The sequence below is a fragment of the Carettochelys insculpta genome, chromosome 1 (assembly GCF_033958435.1).
Source record: "Carettochelys insculpta isolate YL-2023 chromosome 1, ASM3395843v1, whole genome shotgun sequence".
NCBI lineage: Eukaryota > Metazoa > Chordata > Testudines > Carettochelyidae > Carettochelys > Carettochelys insculpta.
The window spans coordinates 60,340,735-60,366,669 of record NC_134137.1 but is presented as its reverse complement, the minus strand read 5'-3'; the positions used below and the strand labels follow the sequence as shown (position 1 = coordinate 60,366,669).

General features: G+C 41.8%; 1 protein-coding gene across 1 annotated transcript in view; it reads right to left on the bottom strand.

Moving 5' to 3' along the window:
* The window catches only part of NEK5 (NIMA related kinase 5), a 40,946-nt gene that overhangs the window by 2,141 nt on the left and 12,870 nt on the right, over positions 1-25,935 (bottom strand). Inside the window, exons 8-21 of the mRNA XM_074987331.1 lie at positions 23,406-23,606; positions 20,451-20,536; positions 18,744-18,903; positions 14,683-14,876; positions 13,328-13,394; positions 12,857-12,976; positions 10,729-10,812; positions 10,522-10,626; positions 8,834-8,914; positions 7,449-7,511; positions 5,741-5,864; positions 5,409-5,540; positions 2,025-2,162; positions 449-563 (exon numbers count right to left, since the gene is read on the bottom strand). Of these exons, the coding sequence (XP_074843432.1) occupies positions 449-563; positions 2,025-2,162; positions 5,409-5,540; positions 5,741-5,864; positions 7,449-7,511; positions 8,834-8,914; positions 10,522-10,626; positions 10,729-10,812; positions 12,857-12,976; positions 13,328-13,394; positions 14,683-14,876; positions 18,744-18,903; positions 20,451-20,536; positions 23,406-23,606 (1,670 nt within the window). The remainder of the gene's footprint in view (positions 1-448; positions 564-2,024; positions 2,163-5,408; positions 5,541-5,740; positions 5,865-7,448; positions 7,512-8,833; positions 8,915-10,521; positions 10,627-10,728; positions 10,813-12,856; positions 12,977-13,327; positions 13,395-14,682; positions 14,877-18,743; positions 18,904-20,450; positions 20,537-23,405; positions 23,607-25,935) is intronic.

Below are 25,935 nucleotides of genomic sequence, written 5' to 3'. Positions count from 1 at the left end.
AACAAGATGTCACCTATTAACTGTTCTGATCTCAAAGACTATAAGATCGCCATTAAAAAAGAAAAAAGTATAAAATCTGGGTATGAAATTTAAATATTTTCCTGCCCCCATTTCTACATCATGTTAAGCGCCTCTGAAGTGCCAACATAAATGATGTAGAAACAGACCATATTGTTTTCTATACGAATGTTGTAGAAAGCGTTAGTACTAGCATCTTTGTGAATGTATATCAGCTGACCTTATTCTGTAGCCTAACGTGATATGAAATCCAAATTGGTGCTGATAACATTTTCTGTTTAATGACACCATGAAAAGTCTAGAGGAGCAAAGAGGATTTTGTTTTAAGCAACTTAACCTGCTGGGCCAATTTTCATTAGAGAAGGAGTGTGTCATTCACAGTATTTTCCTCTTCTGGAATAAAGTTACCCTCTCGACATCTGTGACTTACGTGTCATCATCATCAGATCTTGGCTCAAGTCTGTTTTCATCGGTATCAGTAGTGAAGCCTGACTCCACATTATCTTCCTTATTCTCTTTTGGGGGACAGGGTGTTAGTGTCCTCTCTGGAAAGGGGGGAAGGTACCTTTTATATGTATATAAAATAATTGGTAAGTGTACATAAAGTATCTAAAAAGCACTAGAGAAATTATTCAAAAGGATTATGTTAAAATCCAATAATACAAACAGCAGCCTTTCATTGTTGCTGTTCACAGAAATATTTATGTAGCTATAGCTCTGTAATCTAACAAAACCTAGGAAGTGGAGCGGAAGACAACATTGATCTGAAAGTTCAGAGAATGATGAATTTTAAAGTTGCCCTGGTATTCCTGAAGGGCCTTATTCTGCAAACATCCAACTGGAATTAGTGTGGCTATTTGTGTAGCAAAATATTTAATGTGACCACAGATGGCAGAATTGTGTCTTAAGTCTAGTTTATAAGGCTTAATAGTAAAAGATAAATCAGCAAAAAGTGTGTGATCCTATTATAGCACTCACAGTGTGGCTTGTTGAATCTTTGTAACAAATTTGAACTAGGCTAGCTATGGGGAAAGAATAATGTTGTCAGGATGGTGTACTTTTCAAAATAGCATTATGTTAAGACAGTGCATGCATGTTAATTACTTAGGGAGTGCTGACTGTGTAACTTGCAAATGAAAGACTTTTCCCTGTAATCCATTTAAAATTCAGGTGTTTGACACATGCAGTTGAGCTGGTTTTAAAGGTGTATATTTAATTCTGTCTTAGCATTGGAGCAAAATTTCCAGTTACACTAATAATACTATAAAAGTTGTTTTACACTGACAGTGCTCATTAACAAAACAGAGCTTTGTGTTGGGGTTTTCTCTTTTTAAAAAATATCACCCTAACGGTGTGCTGCAACCTGCCTGATTAGGGCTCAAGGCTGATGTCTTATAGACATTGTGTTTCTTTGTGTATAAATCGTACCATGATTGAGCATAGGAAGTCAGTTATTGTGCTTATGCCATCATATGCTATATGTTGTAAAAGATCTATAGCAATGTATGTGGACGTATACAAAACCAGGATGCAGCTTGTGAAGTATGGAAGATTTTCCAATGTCTTGGAAATGCATTCTAAAAAATTTTCATTGACAGAGATAATTTTCTCTGAAGTAACCATGTTGGAATTTGCATTCTCGTCTAGTTCTTGTTCCCTGAAAAAGTGACACTGATAAATGTCAAAATAAGACTGGATAGAAAAAGCATGCTGACTTTTTAAAGTAAGCAAGCTACAAAAAAAAAAATCAGTGGCATACTACCATCTGGATGCCCTCGCTTTAAAATACTAGCCATCTACAAAATGACTGAACCCATCACTTCAGTCTTGTTTGCCAAGTGACTAAAAGATTTGTTTCACAAATCCTCTGCCAAATACAAAAAGAACAGTGTAATCCAAGAAACATTCCATCTCTCTCTACTCTTAGATCTCATTTCCATCTTCATCAAAATATTTAGTAAAATTAAGAGCACTCATCCTGTATTTTACATTTATAAATATCCTACCAGCTTCCTCTTCAGTCCCGCCAAAGAGGTCATTAGACAGTTCTGCTTGTGCTAAAATACTCAGAAGTGTCCTCGGTGCTTCTTTTTTCCATTGTTTCCTGTTTTTTGGTGTTTCTTCAGATATAACAACCTGGCCAGCTAGAGAACAGGAGGAACAGCAGGAGCATGTGATAAAATGGGAATGTGACTTGGCATTATTGCTATTTTCCCTTGTCAACTTTGAATATTTTCATTTTATAGTGGAGCATTTTATCTCTTTTGCTCCTTAAAATAGCCAATTGCTTTCCATGAGGGATTTTCTTCCTCCAAGCAGACTGCTTTATCTGCAGTATTTGATGGGACTGGTATTGCAAGGGAGGCCTGTTTCAGAGGTATTTGCTACCAAAGTTTATAAAGATCAGCTAAGACCCTTGTTTCTAATAGTGAACACAGAATTAAATTCTTTACACTCATAATTCAAAAATAATTTTCACCAAAGTAAAATAGCCTTCTACAATTCATGCCTTGTGTAAGCAGGTGCAACTCCATTGACTAATTCCTGATCATCTCACTAGTACTTTAGGGGCTGAGAAAGATGCTGAGGAGTTGTCCTAGACATACGCCATCAAAGGTGGAATGAAAGACTAATGGATGTTGCAGTCTCAACCCATGTAAGGGGGAAAAGAACAAACACTGTTTGGCTCCGATCCCCTGGGGCTCAGGGAACATCTTCCTCACCACTTCTACGTGGCTGTGAGGCTGCTAGGACAGTCTCTGAGGAATCCTAACAGTTGTGCTGCATGCCTACAGATCCCTCAGAGGTTCTCCCTTAAGAAACCTGCATGTGGAGGGGCGAGTGAAACCAACACATAGTAAGTATAGTGGTGCTGGTCTCTCCCATGGACAGAGAAGGACCTACAGGATAGAGCTGTGCTTTTCTTCCAGATCTTTGTGCTACCCTGTCACTGATCCCTTTCGCTGGAGGAGAGAAAACAGGTGGTCTGCAAGTCCTGAGAAATTGCTGCTATTTTTGCCCTTTTGTGAGTGTTTGTGAGTTAGGATATTGCCCATATTGATACGGGCTGAACCTTGTAATCCAGCCTTGCATCTGTGCATGCACTGGGGCTGGAGCACTCAAAGAGAAAAGCTGGGGGCCCTGTGCTCAGCAACTCCTCTTCCGCTCTCCCAGAGTACTGCAAATAGCTGATTTTCTGCATTCAAGTAGAGGGAGAGGAACAGTGATCAGGGCACTTAAGTGGAGAGGCTGAGGGGGCTTCACAGCTGCCCCTCCTCTTCCCTTGGGCACTCCCTGGCCCCACTCGGTCAGTGATGGCTTCTCTGCAGCCACCAGCGCAGAGCCCCTCAGCCAGTGGCAGCAGAGGGGTGGCACTGATCTCCCCTAATCCAGCAAATTCCCAGGTTGCTAGACCAGCGAGGTTTTACCTGTATTTACTGAATACCATAATGGTGTTTCACCCTGTACCAACATAGGAGCCTACCAGAACACGCTGTCAAAACTGGACATGAAGAGTAGTATACATAATACACTGACTGCAGGTTAGAGTAAGAGTAGCAGAGATATTTTCCACAACACTAAGCAGTTCCATGACGTTCCCCTCAGATGGGGGAGGATGGCTATAAAATTGGTTCTTTGCAAAATTGAGTTTGAAGATTAAAGTAAGAGGAGAATCCTCAGTATGCTGATATGGAGGGCTTCCTGGGAAAATACATAAGCCTGGCTTTAGCAGGGCCTCAGTCCAACAGCCAATATTAGCTGTGTAGGTTTCACTCACGATTAAATGGCACCCACAACTGCACTTGCTTAAAAACCTGCTTTTAATTGTGCTTTCAACTCTGGTGGTCCTTGTGAAAACTAAGGTCATAGGACTGCCTTCTGTCTTTATCATTGGCAGTCCCTGTGGATGGTCTTGCTGAGTCCAGTCACCCATGGCAGAGAGAAGTGGTGGCACCGCAGCCTCCTCTGAAGCGATGGAGCACAACAGCTACAACCCTTTGGAAGGGTGCAACAGGCACTCGGCCATGTCACACCATATTTCTGTGCATCAGTGCAGGAACAGGAGCCGAACCATGACTTCATCCCTACCCCACTCTTAGGTGCTCTGGTCCTTGTGTGCCAGAAATAAAAGGACCAAGATTGTGGTTATGGCTTGTGCACATTTGTAAGGCAGGAGATAGCTTCTTTCACTTTTTTCCACCTGTAGAGGGGGAAGGGTCCCACTACTGCAAGGAAGGGATTAGTACAGGCTTGAGGGAGCCTGTGCAGCACCCCAGCCAATAGATGAAGGACTCCTGGGGGAGCCAATCAGTAGGCATCTTGCTAAAGCAGCCTTCCATATAAGGAGCTGCTTCAGCAGACCTGGGTCAGTTAGATCCTGATAAGGGACGTAAAGGGACCATTTCTCAGGAAGAGCAAGCACCAAAGAGCAGTGCTGCACATGCTAAGGAGATCAAGGGGGAGGTTCCAGCCTGACATCTGCCAGTCTGCTGGCTCCAATATAAAGGCTCAGAAGGTGTAAGGGGTCACAGGGGAAGTGGCCCAGAGTACAGTAGTGAAGGAGAGAGAAGAGGAGGGCAGGACAACGCTGCTGCCAGAAGGGTCCTGAGCTGGGACTTGGTGGTGGGTGGGCCTGAGTTGTTTCCCTACCCCCTCCTTGCATCACTCTTAGTCACACCAACTGTGGCCAACACAGGCTGTGGCTTGCCCCGGAGTAGGGGGCTAAATAGAGGCTACAGCTGGCCATATTGGTGGGCACCCTCTACAAGGACTGCTGAGACGCCCCAAGAAGTGGGGGAAGAGACTGCAGTGGACACTGCTGGAGGGCAGTGTCCCAAAGAGGACCCAGAAATTCTGTGAGTGAGATGGGTCCGCAGCAGAGCACCGACTAGAGCAGGGAGCAGCAGTGGACAACACACTGGCCAGAAGCAAGTGCCAGCTGAGGAAAATGAGCTAATTCTCTCATCTACCAGCCAGAGATGCCCTAGTGGTGAGTTTGTTTCATGCCACCACCCTTGTACACCTATGCAGGGCAAGCTACAGTCTAGCTCATGTGGCGTAGTAGTAGCTAAGCACTGAAGATAACACCAAACTCTTACACAGTGCTTTTCATCAGTAGCTCTGAAAGCACTGTGCAAGAGGTGGAAAATAGCATTCTCACCATTGAACACACACATTAGAGCAAATGGAAAATTGTTATTACATCTTTTGGTTGGATATATGCGAGCATTACCATAACAAATTCCTGTAATAACTGCAAAGCAGACTTGATGAATATTCCACTGTGAAACTACCGTATCAACATAGTTGTTTTAATGTCTATAACTAGTTTGGCTAGATTAAGTTGGTCTTTGTCCGTACACAGATTTAAGAAAACAACAAATTCATACCAAGTTCACTTTCAGCCATTGTAGGGCAGACAGACGTGACATCTGCTTCTGCTAGAAAATTCAGGAGAGTCTGTGGGACTCTAGCTTCCCACTGTTTTCTGTTTACCGGGACACTACCTACACTGCCAGCCTCTGAGGGACAGAAAAGAAAAGAAATAGTTCATAGCCTTTTAGACGGATTTTGCTAAGACATATATTAGAAACAAATCCTGTAAACAAGGATCCATCTGATGCTATGACAGGAGTCATTGAATTTAAGTGAGTGTAACTACTAATTAATTTCCATGGTCGATATATTATATTCACTTGCCACCTTCTCCCCTAATTAATACCTGCTTCCTGAGAGCACAGTTCTTCCCTAGTATTTTGTGTCTCATCATCATAGATCTTCTTCCATTTCTCCTTAAGATTCTCACCATCTTCAAAAGTTAAGGTCTCATTAAGTTTATCTGGTTCCTGAAACAAAAGAATTTAGTACAAAACAAAAAAACATTGGGTAGGCATTTACTTCTCATTTTCATCGATTTTTTTTTCAAATATTTTCCAGGAGGACACACGGAAGAACAAAACAATATGAAAACTGATAATGCAGCAGCAGTTTCAGAATACACATGATGATTTCTAAAACACTGGTTTGCAAAAGGCTTACCAAATACGTAGGAAGACAATTTGTCGGAGTGGTGCCTAATAAATAATGTGTATTTATAAAGGAGTTCAACATTCAGCTGTTAGGGTTAAAAAAAAAATATAACCACATCATTTTCCCTGTATCAGCCAAAGTGTCATTTCTTTTTCTTCCAAGTGCAAAATGTCTGATTCACCCTTGTATTATTCATGTTTCGTGCTTATGATTCCCCACTCCCTGTCCTCTGAAATCTAAACGGAGCTACACAAGAGTAATGAATGCAGCAATGACTCAGGCCCAACTTTTAAATTCTTTGAATAAGTTATTTCAATTAAAGAATGATGAAAGACCCTGTTATCATATATCTTTATTTATAAGCTAAATCAACATCCCACAAAAAGGGTATAAAATCAGTTGGTTTGCAAACTCAGTGTAGTCTTATACACGATTTTTTAAAGTAACAGGTAACCATGATTACAGAATAGTAGATTATCTTTCCTGCGAAGCTCAATTCCCAGAAATAAAGATAGGCTATCTGAACCATGATATACATAGTAGCTTTAGAGGTTCCCCCGTAAATTATGTTAGGCAAAAGTTGACTGCAGCCCGATTTCTGTGAAAGTTTCTGTAGCATTGCACTTGTACCACCAGTTCTGGTGATTCTCTATGTTCCTTTTGAGCTTATGAACTCTGCAGAAACCCCCCTGGATCTGCAGAGCTTGAAAATGTAGCAAACTCCAAGGTTACAGCTACACTAGAGAGTTTTGTCAACAAAACTTGACAAAACTGGTGGAGCGTCCACACACAAAACGAGTTTTGTCAACAGAATGCACCTTCACCCTCTGTGATTTTTTTGCAATTTATAAGCTTAACAAACAACTGAGATCACATGGGCAATCTTTCAGCACACCTTATAAGCACAGGAAGAGTCCCAGCCAGGGACCCTGTGAAGTTTATATACTCACAGATATATTACAGAGTTTATAGACAGTACAAAGTTCTTCTGAATAACTACCAATTCAAAACAATTGTAGCCATCAATTCCAAAAGCAGATATTGACATGTTCCAGAAATACTCAAAGCCACCTTACTGAAGTCAGTAATAAGCCAAGATTGCATTTGCAGACTAAATCACTTTTGAGATATAATATTCCCTCAAAAACTTACAAAAGTAAAATTATTCTCAGTGTTCCTCCTTTTGTTTCTGATTCATGCTTCACCCAATCACCATCAAACTTCCCCCTCCAAAAGTCTTCCTCTGGCAGATGATCATACATTTGCAATATCATATAGAAAGGTTTCATTATAACAAAGGGAACAGGAGAATTATAATGGATTCCTAGTTACAGCTTTGAACTGATATCATACATTCAGACTATTAAAGCAAATGTGTTTTTAGCATAGCAGCAACATACCTCTTCTTGCACAGCGTCCTCAGGAACACATGTATCTAAATTAATTTCAAATTTTACTCCTCCCTAAAAAAAGAAGCTCACATTATTAAAGAAGTTAATTAAAATCTTTACATCTTAAAAGAAACTACAGATTCAAAATTGTGTATGTAAACTGTTTTTTATTACAAGTGATAACTAAGAAAACTACAACTGAATAGATTAGAAAAATATATTCCTCATTCGATCACTGTATGTTTGACAGCTATTTCTGTACAGCTAGTTTCTGTATGGTTAGTTTCCTGTGTTTTTGTTCTTCACCTAGCAGCAGGGAAGGGGAAAAAGGTTTTCAAAACTGCAAAGTATAGCCATGAAGATTAGCAGATAGCTGCAGGGAAGAAGCACTACCTAAAACTATTTTGAAAATTAACTGAAATTGACAGTGTCCCTCTCAGCTACCCGGTCCCCACCCACACTCGCACTCCCAGGACAGCCACTTACAGTAAAATGCTGGGGCTGTCAGCCTAAGCAGGAGCAGTGCTGTGGTCTTCGTTTTGCTTTTACACTTCCCTGCTGCCAGGAGGGGGACATGTTATTTTTAACCTCATCCTCCCTGCCCCATCCTCCATCAGTCAGGAGAAACACATGTTCTCACTCCTGCCTAGAGGGGGATGAGCTTGCAAACTCACACGGAACTGAGTAAGGAGCTCAGATGCTCCTGAATCCTGGCCTGTTGGCTCTGAGGCCTGAACTGCATTTTGTTCGGAGTTACAAACGTTTCAGAGTTATGGACAACCTTCATTTCTGAGGTGTCTAATTGAAAGTCTGTTGCAAGAGGTAACGACTTACAAAGGAAATGTTAATGAATTAACAGCTGCACTTAACACTGAATGAACCTCAGTTCAATGGAGCATTTGTGTACAATACTAATGTACATTGATAAAAAGAAATAAGAAGAGATCTGATAACTATCTAGTATCTAAAGTGTAACTGTAGGAGTGTCAGTCCCAGGATATTAGAGAGACAAGGTGGGTAAAGTAACTTTTATTGGACAAACTTCTGTTGGTGAGAGAGAAAAACTGTCTAATCACACAGAGCTCTTCTTCAGTTGTATATCTCATCAAGAGAAACTGGTCCAATAAAAGATATTACTGTACCTCACCCACCATTATTCTAGAGTACCTAAAGGGAGTCACTGTCAAGTTGGGAGCAGGGCTATGTAACTCTGCTACTTTCCTGGATGATCCTTTGTTCCCACAGAAACTCTTATCCACCAGTCCCTACAGTAGCACTGGCATTGACTTGCATTACAACCTTGTTTCTTGAAGTACCACGGCTTTTTGGGATCATCTGAGACAAATCAATGAAAGCTATAAAGGAAAAGAAAGTAAGGAAGTTCTCTCAATTACCTTCGTTTCGTGCTTCTTTTCCAGGACTTTTCTCTCTTGCCAGTTCTGTAATCTGATACATTTCAAGTTTTGTTCAATATCCTTGAAGGAAAAAAAAAATGTATAAAGCTCAAAAAGTACAATTATACATACAATCCTCAAACCAGAGTATGTACAAAGTGTCCAGTTAATTATGTAAATATTTTAATTTCTCTGTATGAGTATTCAGCTGATTGCTTCATAGTTTATTGGAATGGAATGACTAATAAAGGCCAATGTTAGCTCACTTGGCAAAAAAAAGTTAGGAAACTTCTGAAAAATAAGAGTTTGCACTTTTTGAAACTCCCATATTTAAAGAATACTTGGTCAGTTCAACCCCCCAACAAACCAATCTCCTTCTGACACAGGACCACTATAAGAAGTTTCAGATTAATCTAATTCTAGTTTGAGAGACGGTGGTGAAAAATAAAGTTGAGAACAGAAATCTGGTTACAACCTTAACTGTGGAAACTGTGCCCTCCATAGAATCTTGTCTTCTGATGACACTTGACCTTCTAAAATCAAGTAATCAACAGGTGCACTGTGCAATCTGTCAGATGTTAGGAGAAAGGGTTTCTGTGTGCTTGTAGTCTTAATTTCCCATACACTGCCTGTACCCTTAATTTAAAAGGCATTAAATCAGGTACCAGATGCAAGTGGTTTCAATATATTCTGTGGTCTCTAGTACAATGAAATAAACTACTTGGGGCCAAGTTACACCTTAGAATTGCATCTCCCATTTCAAAACATGTACATCTGTTTTCCAACAATTAGCCTGTCACAACTCCCTGATAATCATCATACAAAAAGAAATAACTTATTTTACCAGGTAGATTCTTCACAGAACAAAACCATGAAAACCAGAGGTTCAGTATGATTACTACTGCAAAGCCTTTTAACCAACTAGACTTTCATTCTTCCCTCTGAATGGAATTTCATTCCAAATAGCATTCATTCTGGACCAAATCCTCTCCCTAGCCCACGTAATTGGGCCAGCTGGCTGCTGAAGAACTCTCGGGGAGGGGGGGGAGGTAGAGGATGAGGCATCCTTCTCCCACACCTCCAAAGTCTGTAAAGCAAGAATGAAACTACTCTTCAGCTGCTAGTCCCTGCTAGTAACTGCCTTACTTCTTCACCAAGAGTTGAGGATCCATGCTACTGGGGATCCTCTGGCCCTCTCTCTCCTACAGATTGTTCCCAAGTCTTTTTCTGGCCAAGAAGTCCCAATGGAATTCACTCCCGGTGCAGCCTCTGCAAGTCTTGTCCCTCCACAGCAAAACTGAAACAACATGAGGACCTCAGTATCCATAAATATCTGCCCCTGTGAGTGGATTCCACTCCTTGTTACTTTTAAAGCATGAAAAAGGAACAGGTTTATTTAAAGAAAGCAAAAATAACACCTCAGTAAACTGGGGAGAAAAGATACTGCCAAACCAACCAGGACCAAAAGAGAGAAATGTCTCAGTTTAAACCTAAAATGAATAGAGGCACATAAAATTTCACATGCAGTAAAAAGTGACTATTAGATCTAAGTTATTTTGTGTGTTCCTGATTTCCTTGACTTCATCTACTTAGAGAAATACACTAGCACTATGCAGGTTCACATTAATGTACTGTACTTTAGTTACTTTGTGATCATGTGTTCAAACTCTTTTCTATAATACTGGTACCTGGACTGGTTCTTCTCTTCTTCCAGGAGTATCCTGTTGCTCAGGGTGACTCCCAGCTTTCCCTTGTTTTACAACATAGGTTTTGTCTATTATTTTTGGATTCTCCTAAAGGATATATTTACAAAACGCTTATTTTAATTACTAGGTAAATTGGATATTGAATTTAAAATGATTGCTTCTAGAAACTGTGTGTGAGAGAGTTGTTACCTGCAGTGCTCCTGCTTTGAATTTCAGTTCTTTTATATCGTTGTAGTACTGTTGACGAATTTTCTGTAATTGTTTCAGGTATTCCTGTTAAACAGATTGTACATATAGTTTCCCTTAGAAACAACACTGCTTAAGAATAAATAATTCCTGGACATCCAAATTGTGTGTATAATTGTATGTAGTAGCCTTGAGTGTACCTTAATATTATTTTAATGTAATTTGTATGTAAGAGATATACACATTTTAACAAATTTATTATAAATTGAATATATTAGCATGTACTGTGTGTATTGTCCATCTGAGAAGTAAGCATTACTGTTTTATCAGTTATACAAAAGCATCACAGAATCAAGTACAGTTTATATAAAAAATACAAGCAACTCCCCGGGACAACAATACAGTAAACTCTTTCATATCCAGCAACCCTGGGACTGGGAGGTTGCTGGATATTCAAATATTCTGGATGATAGGGAGGTATACCTAGCAATGCATAACATTAAAGAAAAACTACATTAGATATTAAGAAACAAACAAAAATGTATGCAGAGTACTTTATTTACCAACAAGAAGTAGTATTGTACACTGTAAACATATAGGCTACACCTAGACTGTCGACAGAAGTTTTGTTGACAGAGCGCATGTCCAGACTGCAGATTTCTCGGAAGAGATCTGCCAGTTGGAAGTGTTCTATCAACAACCATGTAAACCTTGTTCCAAGAGAAAGAAGGGCTTTCTTGACAGAGCGGGTTTTCCAACGTTTGGCCCCATGTGAATGGGGGCAAATGTCGGAAAAGTCTCTCCTGACAAAATTGTCAGCCAAAGTTATAACCATACTGTATATGCTATATTTATTTGTATTTACTTTCACTATACTGTACTTATAGAAAACAGTAACTAAAATGCCTGTTATCTGAGAGTTATCATACAATGCTGGATTTGAAAGAGTTTACTGTATATCACATTAGTGGCACCTCTAAGTGTGGTAGGGAAGGATGACACTGGGAACAAGATAAGAGAATAATACATCTTTTGGTTTGTATACGTGAGAACTCATTCTCCTCTCACACTGCTTTTTCAACAATGCATTTCTACTGACTTAGTGGAAGTGCAATAAGAATCAGCACTGTGCTCCTTCTTATGGCTACTCAAATTAGCTTCCTGTACTAGGAATTAGCCATGTAGGGGCAGTGCTATTCAACCTGCATATGAATCCAGCCAGGGCTTTTTTCTGGTGGAACGCAGCAGAAATGTGTCCCATCACCTTTTTTCCCAGTGCCATTTTTAAAAGGCACTGTCGCCACTCTGGCTCCAGTCCCTGCCTGCAGGGGAGAGAGCAGGACTCAGTTTAATTGGCTTAATGCCCAGCTGGACCATTAAACTAATTACACTGACTCCTGCTCTTTCAGTGTGCAAGTCAAGGAGTAGCTCCTGCAGCTGTACATGAGGGGAGCCGTGCAGCTGGCAAAGCAACAGGAGTATGCGGAACACCTTTTAAAATGTAAGTCCTGGGTTTGGGGAGCAGGTAGCTGGAGAGGGTTAAACCTGGTGATGGGTTGGGGCTATAGGGGAGGGGAGGAGGGTTGAGTTGAGCCAGGGCCCCGCAACTGTGCGGGGGAGGTTGAGCTGGGGAGAGGGGCCAGGGGGCCAGAGCTGGGGCCATGTGGCTGTGCAGGTGATTGAGCTGGGGTGAAGGGATGGATGTTTGAGCCGGGCCCATGCAGCCACGCATGGGGTGGGGCTGTGCGCGGGCCAGGGCCATCCAGCTTTGCAAGGGGCTGGGGCTGTGGCCATTCAGCTGCACAGGGGTCTGGGGCCACAGAAAGGGGTGGGGTTGTGGGGGGTGAGCTGGGTCTGCACAGCCACACAGGGGGTTGAGCTGAGGGAGGCAAGTTGAGTGGGGTGTGGGGCTGTAGGGGGCAGTTTGTGGCTGCCTGGGGGGAGTGCATTTGAGCTGGAGGGGGCTGGGGCTTGAGTCCTGGCACCTTTTTGTGTAGGAAAAAAAAGCACTGAATCATGCTAATATTCTATTTCTGGACGGGGAAGGAATATTACTTTTCACATAGAAAGTATAATTGCCACTATGTCTGATAAAACTGTTATGGCCAACTAAGATGAACATGCCTTTTACCTCTTCTTTCAGCTCATTCCTTCTAGCCAGATCCAACTGGTGGGCTCTGAGCTGCTCTTCCTTTACTTCCTGCTGCTGGATCTGGTTGTGATGTGGGTCAGCAGAGGATGGTCGCAGGCCCTATTAAGATGCAAAAGATCATTTCCAGAGCAAAGGAGTTTCCATTGAGAGATGTCTTCTTCTGAGTTTCTCCCATGTACCCTGATCAGAAGTGTCATAAATATTATACTGTCACAAGTGTACAGTAAATATTTCAGGGAGAAAGAGTCAGTGGTATTTCACATTAGGAAGTTTTTCTTACGAAAAAAAAAAAACCTCAAGAAAAATATTGTGGTATAAATAAAAACATTACAATAGAATGTCCTATTTCTCAGTGCTGTACTTAGCTGAGAGAAAGACACAGGTTCAACGTCTGGACTTTCACTCATTTCCATCTTATTGATTTTACTCCGTAATTCAGTGTTTACTTACCAACTGTTTTTCCACTTTCATCTTATATTGCTTGGCTTCAAGACGTCTTTGAAGATACTCTGTAGACCTGACAGAATACAATGATATTCAACTATGATATTTTTGTTAATAGCTTTCAGAAAAATTATACTAATATGGAAACTACCTATAAATATACACATCTGCCCACATCTTTATTTGTTTACCAGAAGTTACTTCCTGAAGTCTAGCTATACAGTGTTAAATGTATAAAGAATGTACTAATGGAATGATAATAGTAGAATAACCATGTATTCACTTGCCCTCTTCATTCCATCAATTATGTTGGGCTTCTGAAGTTTGAGAAATAGTATATGAACATGTTGTTTAAAAAAAACAAAAACAAAAACAGTTTTGTTAAGCACTCATGCAAGAGCCAAGAGTTAAAGTTGGATGTTCAGTTGTTGCATTTCCCGACTTGTGTGTGTCTAACTATAATATCCTCACTTTACCTTAGCAGGGGAGTTTCATAGAATTTTTGTTTAAGTTGCAAAACAATCAGCAGTTGCCTGTAAATTCCTTGGTCCTCAGTTATTTGGTATCATGTTTTCTTAATGCTGCTGTCATTCAATAAGCCCACCTCAGCTTAGTTTGTCCCTAATATCCTGAATTCAGCTGAAGCTGGGTAGCCTAAATTCAGTCATCCTTAACTGAGATACTCCCAGCATTGCCTCCCTTGACCAAACCCTTACAATCCAACCAATATTAAATGAAGCTTCCCAAACAAGGCAGCATTTAAACCTGGCACCCCAAATATCTTTATCCTGGTCTGCCTTATGCAATGCTTCCTGAAGTCAATTTATGAGTAATGAACAGGCAGTCTCAAAAATAGGAGAACATTTCTGACTGTGGAGTCTGAATAAGAGGGGCCATGAATCTTATAAAATGGCAGGAGAAAGGAACCTTTCAGAGGAGGCTATAGTATAAACTCTGTGGGAGGAAATCTCTCTGTGATCTCTTCTAAACCCAAACTCCAGGCTGGAGAGCCACAGTGGTTCCACTGACTTTAGAGCCTTCTGACCAACACAAGGTTGGCTGGTGAAGTATAGCCTTGGTAGTTTTATTTCTCACACAGTATTTGGATTCAGAGCTTCACTGAGATCTAGGAGAATTTTCGACATTGAATATTTTCAAATGTCATGAAAAGACATTCAGAAGTGAATCTCACAGTTGAATAAGGTCAACAGAAATTAGCATTTAATTAGCATTAGCAGGAAACAAATCACACTGAATGGGTGCCTCCACTTCAATATCTTAACATTGCCTCAAGATCAAAAAAGGCTGAGGAGTCAGTAAACTGGTGATTCTTCAGTATTTAAATCAAGGGAAATCATTACCATTCAGGTGGGGGTGGTGCAGCTTGTCCTCTCTGTTTATAATACTGATCGACTCTTTGGTTGATGTGAGAAAGGTCATCATGCACATAAAGTCTCTTCTGCAAGTCGTCAAGTTTATCATAGTAATGACCATAATGTCCATGTGCTCTGGCAGCTTCTGGCCTCTCTGCCATCTTAAGTCTGGAGCACCAATGCTGAAAATATATGTTAACAGGATGAAATTTCAAAAAGGTAATGAATGATCACTTTGAAGCCTAGAAATAAGCTAGATGCTAGTTTTTATCTTTGACACTCGTTACGTTTTTAATGTAAATTACATTCCCAATCCCCATTCTCAGTTAGGTGATAATCCTAGTTGTCTGCACTATACCTAGGATAGCTTCTCCTAACCTTTTTTCACCTCATTTAGGGGCTTTCTGGCTTCCAGAGGCACATTCTTCTTACAGACACACCCTTAGAACCCAAACCAGGTTTATTCTATCTACTACCAAAGATCCATAAACATGGGAATCCCGCACACTGCATCATCTCAGGCATTGGCACTCTCACTACAGGATTGTCTGGATGTGTGGACTCTCTACTCAGAACCTATGCTACCAGCTTTCTTCGAGATACCACCGACTTCCTCAGGAAACTACAATCCATTGGTGACCTTCCTGAAAACACCATCCTGGCCACCAAGGATGAAGAGGCCCTTTAAACCCATATCCCACTTGAAGATGGACTTCAAGCTGTTAGGAACACTATCCCTGATGAGGGCGAAGCACAAATGGTGGCGGAGCTTTGTGACTCTGTCCTCACCCACAAATATTTCAGATTTGAGGACAATTTATACTTTGAAATCAGTGGCACTTCTGTGAGCACCAGAATGGCCCTACAGTATGCCAACATTTTTATGGCTGACCTGGAACAACGCCTCCTCAGCTCTGATCCCCTAGCGCTCCTCCTCTACTTGCACTGATGACATCTACATCATCTGGACCCATGGGAAAGAGGCTCTTGACGAGTTCCACTGTGAGTTCAACAGTTTCCACCCCACCATCAACCACAGTGTGGACCAGTCCACACAAGAGATCCAGTTCCTGGACACTACTGTGCACATAAGTGATGGTCACATAAACACCACCCTATACCGGAAATCCACAGACCTCTAGGCTTACCTACATGCCTCCAGCTTCTATCCAGGGCACACTACACAATCCATTGTATACAGCCAGGCACTAAGGTACAACCTCATTTTCTTCAATCCCTCTGACACAGAGACAAATATCTACAAGATCTTTACCAAGCTTTTCTTAAACTACAATACCCACCTAAGGAAGTGAAGAAACAGATTGACAGAGCCAAATGTGTACGCAGAAGCCACCCGCTATAAGACAGGCCCAACAAGGAAAACAAGAGAACACCACTGGCCATAACATACAACCCACAGCTAAAACCTCTCCAGCGGATCATCAGTGCTCTACAATCTATCCTGGACAACAATCTTTCACTCTCACAGACCTTGAGAGGCAGGCCAGTCCTCGCCTACAGACAGCCTCCCAACCTTAAACAAATTCTCACCAGCAACTATAGAGCACACCACAGTAACTCTAAACCTGGAACCAATCCCTGCAACAAACCTCACCACCAATTCTGCTCACATATCTACACCAGTGATATCATCACAGGACCCAACCACACCATCAGGAGCTCCTTCACCTGCACATCTACTAATATAATATATGCCATCATGTGCCAGCAATGCCCCACCGCAATTTACACTGGCCAAACTGGACAGTCTCTACATAAAAGAATAAATGGACACAAATCAGACATCAGTAATGGTAACATACAAAAACCTGCAGAAGAACACTTCAATCTCCCTGGACATTCAGTAAGGCTGTGTCTAGATCAGCCCGCAACTTCAAAAGGGGCATGGTAATTAGGGTGTTGAGAGATTACTAATGAAGTGCTGCAGTGCATATGAAACACTTCATCAGGCTAAATCTCCCCCCGCAGCAACTCTGTAGTGTGAAACTTCAAAGTGCTGGCTTGCGTGTAGCTGCGGGTACTTTGAAGTGCCTTTACTCCTCAAACTCCTTCAAAAGGGACTTCGAAGGAGCACAGACACTTTCAAGTACCTGCAGCTACACGCAAGCCAACACTTCGAAGTTCCACACTTCGAAGTTGCTGTGGGGGAAGGTTAGCCTAATCAAGTGCTGCATATGCACCACAGCACTTCATTAGTAATCTCCCAACACCCTAATTACCATGCCCCCTTCAAAGTTGGGTCCTAGTCTAGACACAGCCCAACAGATTTAAAAGTAGCAGTCCTACAACAGAAAAACCTTCATAAACTCCAAAGAGAAACTGCAAAGCTGCAATTCATTTGCAAATTTGACACCATCAACCAAGGATTGAACGGAGACTGGGAGTGGCTGGCCAATTACAAAAGCAGTTCCTCTGCTCAAGATGTTCACACTTCCACAGTAGCTACTGATAATGGGATACATCCTCCCTGACTGAACTGGCTTGATTTCTCCTCTCTTGATGTCACAACTCCACATTAACTGCTGATAATAGGCCACATCCTCTGTGACTAAACAGGCCTTGTCAACTATGGCAAGCCCCTTGACTGAGACTCCCTCTTTAAAACCTCCTCTGGAACCCTCCACTCATGCATCTGATAAAGGGGGTCTTTGCCCATGAAAGCTTGTGCTCCAAAATATGTTAGTCTATAAGGTGTCACAGGACTTGTTATTTTTCTTACTGCTATCCTTTCCTTTCTATCCATTATGTCAACTCTCCTCACTCTAAGTCAGCCAGTATGGTTCTTTGTGTCCTGTAAATGCAATGCATTACAATTTATAACAATGGCTCTATTCACATTGTTCTGGAGCCCTGAATGAATTCCTGGGATTGCTTCTGATCACACATTTTACTGTGAAATCTGCATGTAAGGCAGCTCTGTGTACACCTTTAACTACATTTGAGGAGTTCCTCAGGCGTGAACTGCAACAAAAGGTTTAGTTTTCAGACATATGCAATTTTGATAGAAAAAAAATGTTGATTAAAAATAACAAAAAATAAAAAACAATCCAGATGACCAGACAGGAGAAGGACATGGGAAAAAAAATTGATCTGGATGAGAAGGTCTCTGTGTAAGAATGGGGATTTACCATCTTCACTATGTATAGCTCAAAGACCTTTTGTTTTAAATAATTACTCTGTAAATGGCATTTTACTTCAGTTTGAGATCCATTGTATTTCTGCTCATGGGGACGCTGCAAGCAAAAGGAAACATATTTGCACATGTGGTGCTTGTGTCCAGGAATTAGATGGTTTGGAGAAGAAGTTATTAAAAAGATTAATCTAATGACAAAATGCTTACTTCCTAGAGATCCTTTGATGAGCTTGTTTAATGCTCAATTAAAGGAGATATATTTCAAACCCAACACATTTTCTTTTTTATCATTATTTTGTTTTGAACAGTACTGGGAAATTGTGACAATTCTATGGAATTGTGGAATAGAAAAATATGGATTATTCTTGTAGCAGGGAAGGTTTCACAACAAATGCATACAACAAGAGTAATGCCAAAAAAGGTAAGTATTGTAATTTAAAATGGGTCACTTTTTCTAGCAAACTCAGAAAAGGACAACTCCTTAACTGGCAAGCCAGAATATTTAGCCAGGTTGTTTGAATATTAACCTGATCCTGAGTAAGTAAAATAATGTATGATATACTTACATAATATGTTAATATTGTATTGTAACTTTGCCTAAATAAGAAGAATACTGCTCCAAATAGTGCTCTCAGTTATGCCATGCCAGCATAAATCTGGAGCATCTACACAATGTTCATTGAGTTGCTTTAGATTTACACCAGTATAACTGAAAGCAGAATTAAGCCTTATTCCCTTCACAGGACTGTTTGACTGCCTCCATTGCCAAATACTCTGAAATATGCTCCTGCCAATAATCCAAAGTAGCCTTGTATTAAAAAGCAGATTTCTTCTAACTTGACCTGGCTACATTTCAAAAACAAGTGAAGTTCTGTACATATTTAAGACACAGTACCTGGACAATAGGCTGCTGGACTCTTGAAGGTGGTTTCCATTCTTTACTGTGTAATAATTCCTGTTTCTTGACAGGTACCATCATCCTTGATCTTGGAAGATGATGGTCCTGGACTCTCACTTTTTGAGGTTTAGGAACGTATTGAACAATACAAATATAACTGTTATGGTAATTATTACCATTGTTCTTATCATGTAACAATTATAAGCTGTACTAAAGAGTGTATGTCTAACATGCACTGGACAATCTAATACATATCCCTTTCTATTCCACCTTAATAATACTTTAAACTTCATTTCTTGCCTTTCATCCAAGCAGTACAAGGCTTTCAGAAAGCATTAATTAAGCATCAGAAGACTTTTCTGAAGTAGGTTTCCTTTCATTCATTTTGCAGATGGATAAACTGAAGTCCGTAGAGATCTGTTCAAAGTTACATGGTGATAGACTCAAGAATATAGCCGAGGAGGTCTGAGGTCCAGGGCCAGGGCCAAATTTCAACTGAGTTGTGCCTTAAATCTGTTTAGGCATTGCACTGTAAATTTTGGTGGTGATATACAGATATACACGCATCTCACAGAACTGGAAGGGGGAAGTTCATTAAGTTCAGTCCTCTGCACTCATAGCAAGACTTATCACCATCCCACACAGATTTTTTTTTTAAATAAATTTAACCTGCCCCAGAATTGTGAAAGGCCCCCTCAAGGACTGAGCTCACCATGCAGGGTTTACAAGACCAATGCTCTGACCACTGAGCAGTCTCTCCCCGCAGTCTCTATAAATTGCACTGGGTGCCTAGCTACACCTTTAAGCCCCAAAATATCTTTGTCAATCTGTCCCTCAGTCATTTCCTCTAACCATCAGAGAACACTTCACCATAGTTCTTCAGAACTGCATGACAAAAAGAACTGCTAAATGAATTCAGTTTATCCATTCCTTGGGTAAATGAGCACTGTAAGTCACTCCAGTGTGAGTCGCACAGTGTTATTGCAAAGACCTCATAAAGTGATGCCCTTGTGAGAAGGAAGTAAATTCAAGTTAGTATAGTGCAAAGTTCCTCCTGAGTATGGATTATCAACTGCAGACTATATTATATTCCCCAGCCTCAGCCCCTGCCCTGGAGTTGCTGGTGCTGTCCTGCACCCTGGTAGGTCTCTGGCCCCAGACTGCAGCTTGGCCCAGGGGCACAGCCCCTACATGGCACCTTCAACCTTGGCTCCATCGATGCCTCCTTTGGTGGTGACTCCAGTGAGTTTGGTGGAATACATGGTAATGAGCTGGGCTGGGGATGCCTGGCTCTAGGGGACAGGAAAGGCATTGATTTAGAGCAGGGAGGGGTGCTGAGAGTGCGTGGTGCTGGGGGAAGGGGAGAGCATTCATTTTAGAACAGGGAATGGGGGCTGGGACTGCAGGTTGGATGCAGTCTGGGGTGTGGTTTGGGGCTGCAGGGAGGTTAAGTTGGGAGGTGGGTTGGGATTTGAGTTCCGGCATGTTTTTTTCTAGAAAAAAAAGCACTGCACATTAGCGATGATAAATCTAACCCTGGGTGTGCAAGTTGCATTAAAAAATGCTGAAAAAAAGCTCAGTCCATTCATTCAGCAACTACAATACGTCTTGATTTCTACACAGTACTAAAATTAGGTTGGGATATTAATAATAATATTCATGATAATGTGTGTATTTTATTACTATTTGGTCATATAACAAGACTTACCCTGCTCCAACTTGGCAACAGGCGGTGCGTCTGGAGGTCTTTTTTTGTGTATTACAGTGTGGCTGAATTCTTCCTGTATTACCTATAAACAAAAAGTACCTACTAGAACTGTCTGTGCTTCACCTTGTTTAACAGATTCACAGATTTCAAGGCCAGAAGATACCATCTGTCATCATCTAGTTTGCTCTTCTGTATAAGACAGGCCATAGACCTTCCCCAAAGTAACTCCTAGAATAGATATTTTAGAAAAATAACCAATTTAAAAATTGCCAGTGATAGACAGTCTACCATGACCCTGTGTAAGTTGTGCCAATGGTTAATTACTCTGCTGTTAACAAAATTTACATCTTATTTCCCATCAGACTTTGTCTGGCTTCAAAAAGGGCTGTCCCTACCAGTGCTGGTGTCCTGTATAGCCTAACAGCAGCACCCATTCCCGCAGTGGGAGCAGATGCTCTGTGGGGGGAACACTGTGGAGGCAGAAGCTTTGGCGGGGGAGGGGTTGCCAACTTTCTCTGATCGGATAGACTAGACATTGTTTGCTGCAGTGCTGTCTGGTTCATCTGATCCAGGAGAGTTGGCAAACCTCAAGCAGGGCAGGGAGAGAAGCTCACCTGCAACCTCTGAGCAGGATGTGTGGGCAGTGGCAGGTGGCAGGAGCACAGGCCAGAGAAGCAGAGGACAGCTGCACAACCAGCTGGAGAGAAGTGGTGTTCTTAAGGGGAAGCCACTGCTTCTCTCTGCTGCTGCTTGATGAGTGGGCCCTGCGGGGGGCTTGCAGAGCCAGCGCTAAACCTACGGTGGGAGAGGGGGCAAGAGCACAGCCAGGTGATGGGGCTGGTAGTGCCAGAGCCTAGGCACTGAGCCTACATGGGGGAGGCAGCCTTCCCTACGCATATGCAGGATTGGACAATTGGACACCACTAAATTTGGGGCACTGGTGCCCTACACAGTTGCATATGCTGCATATGTCCAGGAATGTCCTTACATTTCATTGGTCCCTAAGCAAATAAGCTCTCCCCTTCACATGGTTTCTGCTGGAGTTCAGGGCTTTCTTTGTCTCCCCTGCTGGCTTACGTCAGGATTTGGGGCTCCCCTCTCCTGCGCAGCTCCTACCAGGGTATGGGGCTTTACTTGGGACCAGAGTGGGCCACAAAGGTTGACAGCTCCTCTCTACCCATAGCCTCGCAGGCGCATGTGGATGGAGGGCAGGATCAGGAAGAAGGCAACTCTGCTGATGCTGGCAGGAGGGAGTAGCTGGGGATGGGTGCAGTGGGAGCCAGGCAGGCTGTATCAGAGATGATACAAGCACATGCAGCTGTATACAAGCACCCAAAAACTGTGTGCCCCAAATGTTCAGGTGCCGTACGCAGCCACGTTCATTGCATATGCTTAGGGATGGTCCTAAGCTTTAACATCCAGCCATTGAATTATGCTAAACCTCTCTCTGTTAGACCAAAGAGCCCCATTATTAAATATTAGTTTCCTATGCAGGTATTTATAGACTGTAACCAAGTCATCCCTTAACCATCTTTGTTACGTGGGACAGACAGACAGCTATATCACTAGAAGGCTTGTTTTCTAGTCCTTCACTTATTCTTGCAGCTCTTCTCTGAGCCCTCTGGAATTGTGAGCGTCAGAACTGGACACAGTATTCCATTAGAGATCACACCACTGCCAAAAAGAGGTGAAATAACTGCTCAAGTCCCCAGAGGGGTAACTCGTTAGTCTGTATCCACAAAAACAATGAGAAGTCCTGTGGCACCTTATAGACCGACAGATATAATGGAGCATAAGCTTTCATTGGCAAAGACCCGCTTCGTCAGATGCTCAAGTCCAACTCAAAAGTCCTGTTTATACATCCAAGGATTGCACTAGACCAGCATCTCTCAAAACTGGGGTCCTGGGGCAAGGAAAATCTAGAGGGTCTTCTGGCCCCGCTGATCAACTCCTCTTGCTCCCGCCTGCACACCAGGGAGAGGGAGAGGAAGGAGAAGCAGCAGGGATGGGGGCTGCTCAGAGGAGGGGATCTGTGGAGGAGACATATTTGGGGCTGGACCTGCTGATCAACTCCTTCCCATTCCACCCAGTGCCTCCTGCATTCTGCAGAACAGCTATTCCCTAGTGTAAGAGGGGGAAAAACAGGGACAGACACAGTCAGGGTGGGTGCATAAAGAGGCAGAGAAGAGAAGAGATGGGGGTAGGACCTTTGGGGAAAGGACAGGGCTTCGGGTGGAACAGGAAGGGCTTGGAGGGCTTTGAAAATTTTAAAATCAAAACGGTAGTCTTCAGGTTGCTGAAATTTGAGAACCACCACATTAGGTCTTTTGGCTACAGCCTCATGCTTCAGCCCAACCAAATATTCCACCACAATCCAAATTTTTTTTCAGGAACTTTGCTTCCCACGTCAATTTCCAATGGTGTAAGTACAAGGCTATTTTTTTGTTCCTAGATTTATACATTTACATTTAGCCATATTAAAATGCACTGTTTGTTTGCACTCAATCTACCATGCAATCCAGATTATTTTGCATCAGTGATCTGTCCTCTGCTTTTTATACATATCACACCATCCAATTTTATGTCTTCTGCAAACTTTATCAGTGACAATTTTGATCTTTAATCCAAGACATCAGTAACAATGTTAAATTGCTTAGAGCCAGGAGCTGGTCCCTGCAGGACTCACCCCATTAGAAATACCCATTTGATGATGGCTCTCCATAACAATGACATTTTGAAACCTATCAATTAGTTATCTGTTAATCCAGTTAATGTGTGTCATGTAAATTTTTTATCTTTCTACTTTTTCAATCACGGTGTCATGCAATATCAGGGCAAATACCTTGCAAAAAATATATCATGTCATCACTACTACCTGTATCAACCAAACTTCTTGAGTAATCAAAAAAAAATGGTGCATCAGAGTGCAGGTGGCAGCACAAGACATTTACCTCAGGGGGCAAGAAGTTGGTAATGCGCTTCTCCAAAAAGGGCCTCTTTAATATGGAATTGATAGATGGGCGATCTCTTGGAGATATTTTAAACAGCTGGGAAATTAAAATCCTCAAGTCATAGGAATACTTGGGAGATACTGGGGTAAAACATCCTCTGCAGATCTTCATTACCAGCTGGTGTAAACTGTTGCCTTCAAACTGAAAAATACAGTATAATAATCAATAATAATTACTGCCACTTGATGTAGAAGGGAATGTCTGTACAACACTGCAATTTAAAAATCACTGTGCAAGATCACAGCAGCAAGGAGGGAAGAGATCTCACACATTTCTCAGTACCATTCCCATGCCAGCTTTAGTGCCCCCACATCAATATGGCTCTGTGGGTGCATCTACACTTGCATTCCTCTTTTGAAAGAGGCTGGCAAATGAGGCATACGTGCATATTTGGGACCTCATTTGCATATTCTAATTTCAAAAGAGCTTCTTTTGAAAGAAAAAAGCCAGTGTAGGTGCTGCTCTTTCAAAAGTAAACCCATCTTCAAAAGAATCCTTCTTCCTTTTATTTAACGAGAAGAAGGATTCTTTCGACGATGGGATTTACTTTCGAAAGAGCAGGGTCTACACTGGCTTTCTTCTTTTGAAAGAAGCCCTTTCAAAATTAGAATATGCAAGTGAGGTGCCAAAATACACAAATTATGCCTCATTTGCACACCTCTTTCGAAAGAGGAATGCAAGTGTAGACACACCCTGTGTGACATATCCATGATTTTATAAGCAGAGTTGGGAGCTCAGCTTCTGCTTCTTCCATGATGCCAATCCTCCCCTCTGGTCATTCTGATCAGCTTCTGCTCTGCTCTCTATTCCACACAAACCTCAGGAGCCGAGCACCTATCAAAGGAATGCTGCTTGCTGTAATATGTTATGTCTAGTTTCTTCTAGTGTTAAAGTGCTCCCACATCAAATCAAGGCTTTTGAAAAATGTTTCCAAAGACTATATAAATTTGGATTTGAAAATCTACACTAGATCAGATCAATATTTTTCAAACTTGGCATCTGAAGTTAGACGTCTGCTCTTAGATGCTTAAACATGAGTTTATGTTAGTACTTTCTGGGTTTGATTTAGTGCGCCTTCTGGTGATATACCCAATCAAACTATCAGAACTCAACAGTCGACCCTGGGACTCATTCTCACAACGAGTAAACGATATCGATGAGAGACAATCTCCTGTCAACCTCCCTCTGTGTGTGAGTAATTATTATATACAAACAGATCATTGATAACGCTGATTCCAGCTACGCTACTGTAATAGCGGGAATTGTGTACCCAAGATCAACTTTTAGGTCTAGTGTAGACTTGGCCTCAGTTTGAAGTTTGGCTTTAGTTCTTCCTTCAGTACATCTTCATATGTAAATTTCCATTGCAATTTCATTTGGATAAGATATTCTTCTGCACTTCCTGTCACTGCCACACTGTAGCTGTGCACTACTAAATAGTAGCCATGTTCCATCCCTAAGGCATGTGCTCTTTAATGGCAGCTGATTTCTGTACATAAAAGTTAGCAAAATACCTTTAGATCCTGTAAGATAAAAGGCACAAAATGACTTTGTCCACAGTCTTTCACTTGGCCATTTAATTCTAATTAGCTAAGATGCCAGTGTCTTCCTAAAGGTGAGAGTTTTGTCACTGCTCATAGAATCATAGAGTCCTAGGGCTGGAAGAGATCTTAGGAGGTCATCTAGCCCAGCCCCGTACCCAAAGCAGGATCAACCCTAACTAAATCATCCCACCCAGGGATGGAGATTCTACCACCTCTCCAGGTAAACCATTCCAGTGTTTCACCATTCTTCTGGAGAAATTTTTTTTTTTTTTTTTTTAAATATCCAACCTATACCTCTCCCTCTGTAACTTCAGACCATTGCCCCTGGTTTTGCCATCCATCACCACTGAGAACAACCTCTCTCCACCCTCTTTAAAGGCCCTCTTCAGGAAGTTGAAGGCTGCTATCAAATCGCCCCTCAGTCTTCTCTTCTGCAAACTAAATAAGCCCCAGTCCCTCAGCCTCTCCTCATAGGTCATGTGTTCCAGCCCCTCAATCATTCATTGTGCTCCACTAGACTTGCTCAAATGCATCCACATCCTTTCTGTACTGGGAGGCCCAGAATTGGACACAATACTCTAGATGAAGCCTCACCAGTGCCAATGAGACCTCACCAGTGCTGGATTTTCTGATGCTTCCACCTCCCAGTACCAAGTTCCAGGACAACTCTCAACTAAAAAGTAGTGATTCAGAGGTGTATCTGACCTGCGGTTAGAAGTGAATATACTTAAAAATATGGTAGCTGGGTACACTTCACTTTGTTTCACTGTGCCCAAAACAGATTTCATGTGAGAAATTAAGGAGAGAGACTGAGGACCACATTCTAATACAAACTCCATTAAATTACAGATGCTTCCTTCCAACAGATGTCTTTGAAATACTCTCATTGCAATAAGTTTCTGGCCTGGTCATTTTTTTAAAAAATA